The sequence below is a fragment of the Neopelma chrysocephalum genome, unplaced genomic scaffold, assembly GCF_003984885.1.
Source record: "Neopelma chrysocephalum unplaced genomic scaffold, ASM398488v2 Primary Assembly neopelma1_138, whole genome shotgun sequence".
NCBI lineage: Eukaryota > Metazoa > Chordata > Aves > Passeriformes > Pipridae > Neopelma > Neopelma chrysocephalum.
The window spans coordinates 3,509,464-3,521,516 of record NW_020897800.1 but is presented as its reverse complement, the minus strand read 5'-3'; the positions used below and the strand labels follow the sequence as shown (position 1 = coordinate 3,521,516).

The 12,053-nt window shown below is 43.4% G+C and overlaps 1 protein-coding gene and 1 long non-coding RNA gene across 4 annotated transcripts in view; one reads left to right on the top strand and one right to left on the bottom strand.

Moving 5' to 3' along the window:
- The window catches only part of LOC113975519 (protein Aster-B), a 94,691-nt gene extending 88,269 nt beyond the window's left edge, over positions 1-6,422 (bottom strand). For 2 of the 3 annotated variants that reach the window (XM_027699605.1, XM_027699607.1), the window contains exon 1: positions 5,577-6,046. In XM_027699605.1, the coding sequence (XP_027555406.1) occupies positions 5,577-5,935 (359 nt within the window). In that variant the 5' untranslated portion in view covers positions 5,936-6,046. Of the gene's footprint in view, positions 1-5,576 lie in introns of all 3 variants that reach the window. The other variant, XM_027699604.1, reaches the window with a different exon arrangement.
- Positions 6,321-7,318, top strand: LOC113975522. The gene is made up of 2 exons (XR_003536836.1): positions 6,321-6,425; positions 6,961-7,318. It is a non-coding gene; the product is annotated as an uncharacterized LOC113975522 (long non-coding RNA).
- Positions 7,319-12,053: the final 4,735 nt, after the last annotated feature.

Sequence of the window (12,053 nt, the reverse complement as noted above, 5' to 3'; positions counted from 1 at the left end):
GGTGACTGGTCATCCTAAACCACACAAATACTGGAAGGCAAATATTTTAAAAGAAAACCACAAACTACTGCACGAGGGCAATAAGATCCAGCCAAGACAAATAACAAGAGCTGGTGGAATTCACAGTCACTTGGCACCGATTAGCATAAATAAAAGGCAAAAAAAATCTGCAGTCCCAGCAAACAGCACATCAGCTGTCCCGGGAGGAGCCATGTGCAGCACGTGAAAAAAATCTGCTTTATTGGAAGCACAAGTTGCATTTGAACTGGCAGGTTCGAAAAGGAAAAAAGATTACATTAATGGCTGAGCTGCTACTGAGCTCTCACATTTCAGATTAGGAGAGATACCACACGGAGGGAAGTTTGTGCTTGTGCACTTCCCAAAGCCACCAAAAGCAGAGAAGATCAGCTGCTTCCCTCAGAGATCAACAGCTGATATTTGTCTTCCCAAAAACCTCAATTAACCAGCCCTGGCTGCGAACAGGACACGGAAAAAAAGATGCATTTGCCTCTTCCATTATGAAATCCCTGTGGAGCATCAGTTCCTCACACAAAGGGAGATTTTAATAAGAATTTTCAGCAAAGCCTGAAAAGCAAAACTGCCCCAGCAATCCCAGTACAAACCCCCCTTCCACTTCCTGCAGTGCTGGTAACAGAGAAGCCCAACTTCCCCCCTCTGACCCACAAATGAAACGTGGAAGTTGATGAAAGCCTAAGAAACTGAGAACTACAACATTTCCTTACTCAATTTGCAGCTTCTCAGAATTTTATGTTGAGAAGTGAACAAAACCTCATCCCAGCCGAGCCTTCCCAGTGCTCTCAGACCAGCAGCAGCTTCAACAGCTCCCTCTCCATCCAGTGCTTGTTCCCGGCTCAGTAAATACCTCCACTAACATTCCCCAAAGACAGAAGTCCACTTGGATCACGTTTCCACGATGGGAGAGGCTCAACAGCCTTTAATCTTGTGGCTTTTTAGGGTTTTATTTTTCATAATTAGCAGTTACTTAGGGGGGAAAAAACCCACATCACTGGCTTTCACGAGAGCTTTTTCCTCTAGAAAACACAACATTTTTTTATGTATGCAAGGAAGAGAGAGGTGAATGAAGCATTAATTTATTCCCAGAAACACTGTGGATTTCCACTTTGTTAAGGAAAGCAAAAGCATTATGAACTAGCTGAAATTAAAGAGTCATTTAAATTAGATTCAAAATCTCTAAACCACCTCTTTGTAACTAATATTTTCAGCTCATGTTCCAACAAACCAGCAGCTCACTGTTCACTGATGTGTCTCACTAAGGTGACCAAGACACTTGACAAGTAGAAGTGTTTTTAAGGTAAAAAATAGAAGTTCTGCCTCTTTCCACACAGTGTGAAGGGTGGAAGCCACAAAGCAAACTGCTGAGCAGTCTAGAGAGTCTCCTGTCATTTATTTCATACTGTCAGGTAAGTTTAAAATTTCAGCTGAAAAACTTCTGCAGCTGTGCATCTGGCAGCCCAAAAAACCTCCATCTCCTCAGCACAGCCACTTTTCCAAGATGTGCTTCCAATGATACACTTAATTTTTAACACATTAGAGGCATTTTAGGACTTAAGCAAGTCTTTGCTTTCAGGTGGACCCACGGGGAGTGTCAGAGTTTCCAGCAGAAAGTGAACCTGAGTACATCCATCTTTAGGAAAGTCAGAGCTACTGCACAGGTATTCCCCCCAAAATCCACAATTTCACATTCTTAACTAGTCTGGATGCTGTGATTGACCAGACAAGTTCATCTTTAAGACAAGAAGACAAAACAAGGTGATCTTGGAGAGCTCAAGGCAAAGGGAGCTCTGGGGAAGGATTGAGATTACAAGCAAGGGTGGCTTTAAGAAGTAAATAATAAATTAAAGCAGATAAACTCCCTTACCCCCACATCAATAATGCATGTTCATTACAGGCACAGCAAAATGCTGACAGATTGCATCTCCAGCCTCTGAAGACAGAAACATCATCATGTCTTAATAAAAGACTTGTGCACCTGGGTTCATATTTTACAGAGCTCTGTGCAGGTAAATAACTTCATTACCTGGGTGGCAAATGATGGGTGAGGAGAACAGGTAAGAAGCTGTTGGCATCACTTATAAAAATCAATATATTTATCCTCTGTAGGCCCCCAAAACACCAACTTTGTAGTTTGGATCAACAATGACAAGTTGCAGGGAGAGTCCTCCCCCCAAGAAATGGCACCTTTCTGCTCTTCCACCTTCCACCTTTAACAGAACTGTGTCAGAGGCAAGAGAGGCTCTCAAATGCCATCTCTGCTGTTTAATGGAAGGAAGGAAAGTCTCCCACCTGCTCCATCAGCCACCCAACACAGCAGGTAAACACACCTTCCAATGACCCAGGCTGTTAAAAACCACCCAGCTGATACAGAACGTGTTGTAGGCTGGAGTTTCCGGGTGGGAAAACAGGGCTGGAGCATTAGAGACAACCCTTGGAGTCCTGAAAGCATTTGTTTATTCACTTGGATGCTCTCTGTATGCTAATGGTCACTGAGCTACTGCTCTGGCTCTGGGGCATGTGAGCACAGCACACATGGCTGGAGGAACTCTGCTTTCCTGGGGAAACCCTTCCCCACAAACAGCCAGAGCACCGGCCACAGAACGGGTGGAAAGGCTACCAGAGCCCAAAAATGAAATTCAAGCTGCCTGATGGCAGTTTAAGCAGAGAAAGGGAAAAACTGGCAGCAAACTGGATTTTTCCGGTGGGAGCTGCGACCCTTTAGCAGTGAAATTTGGGAATTGTGCTTAATGAGATCAATACCTAAATTTGGGAATATGCACGTCCTGATAGGATACCTGCACTCCTGGCACAAAGAGACTCCTTGGGAATCCTTGTTACCACAGTGTCACAACTAAACTGCTGGACAGGCCAAGCACCAAAACAAGGCTTGGTGAATAAACCCCTGGACTAAACACTGAAGGTTGTTGCCCTTAAACAAATGAACAGCACAATAAATTATAGTAATATATATTCTATATATTAATATACATTAATAATATATATTAATTATATAATAAATATATAATAATTACATGTTATATTATAATTACATTATTATATATTATATATTATATTATATCATGTTATATTATATTATTATATAATATAATATATATTTTATATTGTAAATATATATTATATCATTAAATATATATTAATAGTATATATTAATCAATATATATTAATAATATATATTAATCAATATATATTAATATATTCTATATATTAATGTATATTCTATTCTATTAATAGTCTATATATTAGTTAATTTTTATATTCATTAATATATTAATCTATACATTAATATATTGATATATGACCATAATATATAATATATTAACATAGATTCAATAATCTATAATCTATAATCTATATATTAGTTAATATCAAATTAATATTATACATTAATATATTCTATATATTAATATTATATATTAATATATTCTATACATTAATATTATCGTCTATTATATATTATGTAATATAATTAATTATATTATATAGCATCTGTTACAAACATGAATGGCCTCAAGAGGCTGATGACAAAGTCTAAAGCAGGGAAGGCAAACAAGCAGTACCCATCTGGTTTACAGGTAAGCAGCTTCCTGCCCTGCTATTTTAAGAGCAGGGATTCACAGGCAAAACTCAGGTTTACCCCACAGTTCTGGCTGTTAAGTCTCTCAAATTAATGCCACAAAATCCTTTAGGGTTCATCACTCTTTCTGTGGCCAGTTACCCACAGATTTTGCTTCCTTTGTGCCCTTTCAGCACCTGCTGAGTTGTGAAAGCCCAGTGATGATCTCTGCACCCTCCAAGCCCAGAGGATCAGCACAGTGACCAGCAAATGGGGTTTTTCCATCTGGATTAGAAAGGGAAAAATTCCATCTGAAAACATTGTGTTTCCCATTGCAAAAGGGATCGATTTGGAGCCTGTTGCACACGAAGAAAGGAGGTGCCATGCTGGCTTTGGAATGCTAATGCCACCTAATCCATCAAACACTTCACCTCTTTTCCAATCACTGCTTCAAAACCCTATCCAGGCAGAAATGTCTGGGAGATGAATGAGCAGGAAGCTGTCAGCACGGCCCTGGAAATATGGGCACAAGAACAAACTAAGTTTTCTTACACATTCACACCAAAAGAAACGTGTCTTGGCCTCTGTCTCAAACACATCCACCATCAATAAATCCAAAATAAATCCTTCAGCTGAAGAGCCATCCTCTGTTGAACTTCAGACCTTAAACTTGGAGATTCTGACACTTGTCTTAGCCATTATCTTTCCCATTTTGTGTGGTGCCACTGAATCACTACTTATATCACCACAGCTACGTGAAAAATCAGTAATAGTTCCCAACCAAGAGATGTTTTTCAATGTTAAGTCACTGAGAGGGGTTATCAAATCCTCAGTGGCATGCATTTATTGAGGAAACTTCTTTAAAAATTAATACAATGACAGACTGACCTTGCTAAAGGGACCTCGTGCAAGAAGACTTATCACAAAATCAGAGTGGATATTAAAAGCTCTGTCCTGTAAACACTGAAGAACCCAGCAGTGAGTCAACCCAGTATGTTGGGTGTAGGAATGGTAAGAGTTGAGTTTCTCTTCTTATGGAAGTGCAGCACATCCTTTCAGGGATGAACCCCCAGATCAGCTGCATGGGAGTTGCAAACAACAAAAGAAAACTTGGCCCACACCAAGCCAGTATAAAGATTTATACAGCACTAATTCCTTGGAGGAACCTTTAAAGTTTCTTGTGTGTTTGGGGCCTTCAGGAAAGGTAGATTGTTCCACCCCCCTGCTAAAGGTAGGGTTGATTCCACTGCATGTTGTGTGCCCTGACTGCACCTGCAGGGGTTACACCAGGTACAGCTTTAGCTTTGTGTGGCCACACAATAACTCCCTGGGCATTAATTTCCCTGTGTTGACAAAGCCTTGGAAGCCTTTGTGAATGATTTGTCCCCTTCTGAGCCAAAAGACCAAGTGACTTTTGGGTCTGGAAAGCTGCCAAGAAGGGAACCCAGACACCTTGATGTGCAGACCCACCTACTTGGTTTCTCTGTCTTGTCCTCACTTCCTCCCAACATCAGGATGACAGGGAAGGTCTCAGTGGGAGGAATGAGCACCACCAACATTAACAAAGGTTTGGCATCATCACTCCTGCACAGGTAATGCCAGCAGGGAGGTCACCTCCTCTCTTGCTCTCCTCAGGTCACCTTAATGAAGTTAAGTCTTATCACCACCCAATCCTTCAGGGTCTCCCTCTCTCAGCAGCGAGTTGTTTTCACTGGCTCTGTGTTATCTGTAGGACCACGAGCAAGGACAGACCCCAGCACTGCTGTTTCTGACACACCTCCTGTCCTCACACAAGGATCAGGCCACTTGGGCTGGCACCAACGAGTCCAACCAACACCACGACGTTCCAGCCAACAAAGTCCAGGGGAAAAGCACCCCAACTCATCCAGGGGAACACAGCCCCTACCTGCCTACGTGGACAGGGTCACGTTGGAAGCAGGGAAGGGGAAGTGGCCAAAGAACATACCTGCTCTCACTGCACTCCTTCTTCTCTCTCACGCGCAGCCACTTCCGAAGGAGGAAGCGCTTGCGCCGCGGGGAAGCACTGGGTGTGGAGCAGTTGGACCAGGGGGTGTCCTCGTCACTGGAGGGGGTGATCTCAATGGATGGGAGCTGCAGGTATTCCTTGCTGGAGGAAGGAGAATCCTGGTACCTGCCGGCCTCCAGGCTCTGCTCCTGCACGTTCTTCATCCGCCTCATCTTGAAGCGCTTCCTGCGCAGGGTCGGGGTGGACGAGCTGGACCAGGCGCAGCCCTCCAGCCCCTGCTGCTCGGGCACTTGCAGGGCTGGGAGCTGCAGGGTTTCTGTCATGTTGGCAGCTGGCATCAGACGCCCTTGCTCTCCTTCTGCTCCCACCCCCAGGCGCGCTCTCGCTCTGATCTCGGTGTAAACCACACCACAAAGCCACAACTCGCCTTCCTCCTCCTCCTCCTCCTCCCTCGCCCGGTCCAGCACTGCCCGCCCTGCTCAAGCAGGAAACCTCATGTTCTTCACGTGCTCTCATTTAACAGCCGGCGGGGTGGGGAGGGGATGTTCGGGGCACGGACATGCCACAGGGGGAAGCCAAGTCTCAAGTTTCTTTTTTCCTCCTCCTCGCCTCTACAAAACAAAGTCCCTCCCCTGCCTGGTCTGGCTCAGAGCAGGTTTTAGCACCGAGACGAGGGTTTGCCAGCAAAGGGCTTGGCTCGGGTTCAGCTTCCCCCCTTCTTCTGTCCTCTGCCTAATGTTGGCTCGGGAAAGGAAAAATCTCCTGGGGCTGCTCTAGGAAAGTCAGCTGAGTCTTCTCAAGAGACGGAGCGGCCGGAGCTGTGAGGAGGTCAGAGAGAAACAGAGGGAAGGGGGGAGGAACAATACTCGATAAAATCAGGAGAAGGAGTAGCAGGAGCAGCCCCTTCTCTCCCTGCAGCGGGTCAGACACACGCAGGCAGCTGTTGCGAGTGTAACCGCGCTCTTAATCCCAAGAGAGACAGGGTTTTTATCGCCAAATGTGCTGCTGCTACAAATCACGGGGTAAGGAGGGGTAACAGCCTTTCTGGAGAAGCCAATTGGACAGGGGTTGCTCCTTGTCCCACCTTCCTGCTCAGAAATCCCACCCTGTGGAGGGAGGGAGGGAGCGAACTCGGAATTTCAGCCTTCTTTCACAACTGGCTGGGGGTTTTTTTGTCCTCATTGACTGCTCACAGAGAAGGCAAAGGAGGAGAAGGGTTGAGGAGCAGCTAAAAAAGCACCAGTACTGGGCAGCTGGTTGGGTTTTTAGCTCCGTTTCACACCAGTGAAAGCTGATAAAAAAGAGTTCTCTGCAGGGCAATGATGCTGCTTCCAAAATGACAGTGGGTGATGGGTGTTCTCAGGTCCAGGAACCAACAAAGACACCACACGAAGACAATCACACATGCAGGACGGATGTCACAGCAGGAGGAAGACACAGAGCACATTTCTCAGGCATTAATACACTAAGGAAGCTCTGCCAAGGGTCCAGCACTTGGAACAGCAGCCACAGGACAAGGCAAAATCCTGGGGATGATGAAACCACATCAGGAAAAACAGTGTGACAGATTCTCCATTGGGATCCTCTGAATTTCACTGAATGCTCCTGCACAAAGCTGTATTTTCAGCTGAGGAAAGGGACATAGAATTTAAAACTCCAAGGCAGTGATTGGAATTCAGCTGTGTGCTGTCAGGGGAAAAAAAAAAAAATCTCTAAATCAACCTGACACAGCTTTAGTTTTCATTGTTCAACAGCCTGAACCTTTTAAAAATATTAGCTTCAGGTTAGAAAATATTTGTCAACCCAAATGAAAATAGTTATTCTTGCACGGGCTGCCTCAGTTTTGTTTGAAAATAAACTTCACAAGAGCTCTGAACATCAGAAACTGCCATGAAACATGTCAGAAAGGGAAGATTGATAACAGCAGGAATAAGGGGGAAGGAAATATTTCACTAAAATGACAGGGCGGGTGTTAAATCCTCAATTGCTGTATTTAATTTCTGTAATGTCCTTTTTGCTCTGCTCATGCTGGAAGTTAAAAGCTTGAGCAACTCTCCAGGTTTGGAGAGCCCTTTGGAGACTATCAGAGTTTTTCTCTGTGTATTAATGAGTTTGATCTCCTGTGGAATCTTTTATCAGCTACACAAGATTCTCACTTAGTCACAGAAATAAGTATAAATAAGAGTCAAAGTCTGCAAATTTTGGCATGGTTCCCTTGGTCATGAATTGCACAGGACACTGCAAACCCTCAATCCCCCTGGATATTACCTAATTAATCAACAAGAGACTCATCCTACGTTGCTCTGGGCCGGAGGAGCATTTGGAAATCACTTTTTTATGCAAGGAAAAGGTTGCATAAAACCACAAATCTGTCTCACAAATCTGCTTTTAGTTGCCAGCACGAATTCCTCACCCTCATCCTCACTGAACGCTAATTGAATTCACTTAAAACAGGGATCCTTTCCCACCCCTTTCATATATACAATTGAAATAAGTCTCTCAAGCCATGAACAAGCACTATTTCTATACAAATCACTGCTTCCATGAGAACTGTGTGTTGCCAGAGCCTTGCTTAATGACTGCTCCTGTGGTTTAATGATCCATCTAATGATGGATTTATTCCAGCAACAAATGGTTGTCAATACTTTATGCTGATCAACAACCCCTCTGCCTTTCTCCTCATCAAATATTCCAGGTTTTCCAGTGTTCTCTGAAGAGGGTTCACAAATTAAACCATGAAGAAAGAAAAATCCTATTAAAAAAAATAAAAATCCCTTTCCTGAATGAAGAACATGAGCTAATGCCAGCCCAGATCCTCTGGCAGTCCTTTCCAGAAGAGCTTTTCCCACGTTTTTGAGGGATAGCAAAATGCCCTCCCTGCTGGATGGACACAGAGGAGTAGCTGGCACTGAGATTACTCTGTAAGAAAACAGTTTGATCAGTTAAAAGCTGTTCTTTTTAAACACAGGAATCACATCCAGCTTATGCAGAAGGCAAAGCAAGTCACTCACGTGCACATCTGGCTACAACAGCTCTGCCAGGTCAGGCAGGGAGATCCCTGCACTCACAGACTGGGGAGAATTCAAGCAGAATTCCCCTTTTCCTACAATTCCACAGCATTTTCCTTCCTGTGCACACAGCTGAAAGTGGCAGCTTCTGCATGAGAGCCCTGCCATGTCCACAACACAGGCCAAACCCCTGATTTTCAAATTCCAAACCACACTTTTTTTCCTCTTTTTTTTTTTTGGTGAAAATTCTGGAGTAACTTTGTGATTTTTAAATAAATTTTTTAAAAAATAATATATTTATCTGCATTTACTTTCACATCCTAACGGCCTCCTGCAAGACCAGTCATGTTATCTTTGGAACTGGAACTTGCACGAGGTCTTCAGCCACCTTTTGGTCTTTGCATGTTCAATTAGATGAGTTCTATTCCAATTTAACTTGTGGATGCACCCAAGCAGCAAGTATTGACTAACAATTCCTATTTGGGGGCCCTACAGCTCTGTCCCTTTAAATCCTGCCCTGTCAACCAGCAGCTGAACAGTCCAGTTTTATTTTGGCTGTGTGACACCAGACACCTGCATGTGTTGTTTTATGGAACCCAAGGACTGTGTTACAAGGCAGATGACAAATTTCACAGCCTGCAGGGCAAGAAATACCAGTGACACTGTGTTATAAAGCAAGATGGAAGCTCATGTTCTCACCAGTTCTTCAATTAAAACTCCACTCAGTGGGAAATCAGCGTTTGGATAAATTGCATCAAGTGGTCTCTGACACAGGGCTTGAATATGTCTGTTATTTGGTCAATATTGAATTAAAATAAGGTGTGTGCATACCTGTACTCACAGGGCAAAGCACAGCCCACGCACCTGAGAGGGGAATTCCAGGTCACCCATCCCAAAAACTAGGAGCAGTGATTCTCAATTCCTCCTGGGATCTGTGCCATCACCATCCTCGTGGACAGCAATGTGGGACATGTACCCAAGCTCTGCTATGGGATATTATTCCACAAAACTTGTGGAAGATATGTTTTATCACGTGTCCAATATTTACATATTTATATATTTTATCATATTTCCAATATTTACATATTTATATATTTTATCACATATCCAATATTTATATATTTATATATTTTAGCACATATGAGTTGCTCCCCATTTTAACAATATTTTGAGAGGTGGAAAAGAGGCTGATTCCAACAGGGCTTTCTGCTTAGAGGTTAATGTATATAGATATTCTATTTATATTTATATATAGAATATATAGATAGAAATATTTATATAGATATTTTTAGAAGGTACCAGCTATAGATTAATGCCTATTTTGTGCCTTCCCTTTCAAAAGAAATAATTCTCATGTCAGCAATAACCATTCAAGACTTGAACCCATGAATTATTACGAGGCATCTCAATCCTGGCCTCATACACAGCAGCAGTCCCCAGATGCTTCAGATACCATCCAGAATTCCAGAAATTGTCAAATATGATTCCAATAGCACAGCACATGGTGTATCTTTCCAGCATTAGGTCAGTGCTTTCACAGTTAATTTGTCCAGGCACTGTTCTGTCTCCAAATTCCAGGGGACAGTGGAGGCAGAGACAGCAAACAATACAAATTAAATCAGTGTCATGGCTTGGCAATGACAATCCATCAGAAGGCAGCAACAGGGCAAAGGCTCCAGGACCTGCCTCTCAGCTGGAGTTCTCTTTAAAAAGGAGATCTGAAGTGAATTATTTGGCACTGAGCAAGACCTCTCACTTGAGCATCAGAAAGAGCTGCTCGGTTCTTCCCCTAAAACTAGTGGAGGGGAGATAGGATCAATTAAATTAATTCACAAAACACAGGGGGATCCATCAGACTCAATTTCCAAAGGAGCCTGGGATTAGGTTTGCAGTATATACACTGGATATGAAGGAATTCCTTGGAATTCCTCTCCCTGCACAGCACCCACCCCGTGGGTCAGGGCTCACAACACACCATTAACCACGGCAGAACAAGCCTCGAAGCACAAAAGGTCTCTGAACAATACATTCTTCCCTCTCCAGCTCAAACACCACCTTCACTGGCTCAGCCCAGCCAGGTTTGCTATGTGGAACCCAAGAGCAGCCAGGTTGGGGGGTTTGCTTCCATTCAAACTAAAAAGCTTTTAAAGTTAAAAAAAAAAAAGCAGGTTTTGTTTGAGAACACCCTGCAGCCCAGGGATTGAGGCTCTCACAGGTCATGGCTCACCCAAGGAAGATGCAGCCAAAAAGCTCTCAGCTCTACGAGGGGTGGCTTGACCTCAGAAAATTTTGGTTCCTGCAGCACCTACATCCTGTAAATCAGGATTATCCTGTAAATCAGGATGATGTGGATCTGCTCCCACCTGGGCCTTTGTTTCAGCTCAGAGAGGAAACACCAACTGCTTTGGCAAGTGCTGTATTGTCCTTTCTTTTAGGATGGCCTGGTTCCAGGTAACATTGCTGTCTGGTGAGAACAGTGATTGCCAGCTGTGAATATTCCTATATTCAGGCAATATTGGATATAGAAAACACGGGACTCTACTCCCTATAAATTACATATTTACCTTTAGATCATGCACAGTTCTACCCCCAGCATGGCTGGAAGTGGAATGTTTTTAAGTGTTGCTCCTTTCTGTCTTATATTTAAGACAATTAAAAACAATCCTGAAATTGTTGATATCTTCCTTTTTCCTTTATGGACTAGCAAGAGAAAGAACACTTCTTTGCCCTACAAAAATACTGAGGGAATGAATGCCTGCCAAAAAAAGAATCTCAAACCTTATTCTGCAAAAGGCCAAATGGAAACCACCAAAACTATCTCCCAAGAGCCACTACAAAGACAGAGAGACAGAAAAGGTTCTTTCCAATGATTGGTAAAGTCATTTTACAATAACCATATAAAAATTGCTCTATAAATACCACTCCTGTCCATCACCTCAGCTATCCAGCAAAGCTGCTGGAGCCTGTTCCTTCCATTTAGGCAAATGCCTGAAGACAACTGTCAGTTTTCCTCATGATCTCTCAAAGAGCCTTTTGAAAAATACTCCGTGGCCAACTGAGAAACGTCTCCTCCAGCTGCCTTTGCCATTCATTCCCACTTGTAATCCTGCCCTTGCTGGGATGGAAATGGAGCCAAGTGCAGCTCTCCCCCCCCAGCACACAGCCAGCATGCACATGCAGACAAATCTCTCTCCATCAGTGTTTATTACGTGCCATAAATGTGTTTGTTTGAGGCATAAAATATGCACAGACCATAAACTCAGCCCCGTGTTTCTGGTTTGCAGAACACAGCATGTCTAAGGCAGTGCATGTACAACACCTGCAGCATCTACCTGGAGAGAAATTAATAATCTCTAGCTAGTTAGAGGTGACAGCAAATGAGTTTGGAAGAGCTCTATACAGTGAGAACACCAAGCACTGCCCCAGGAACACCACATTCAGCATGGAA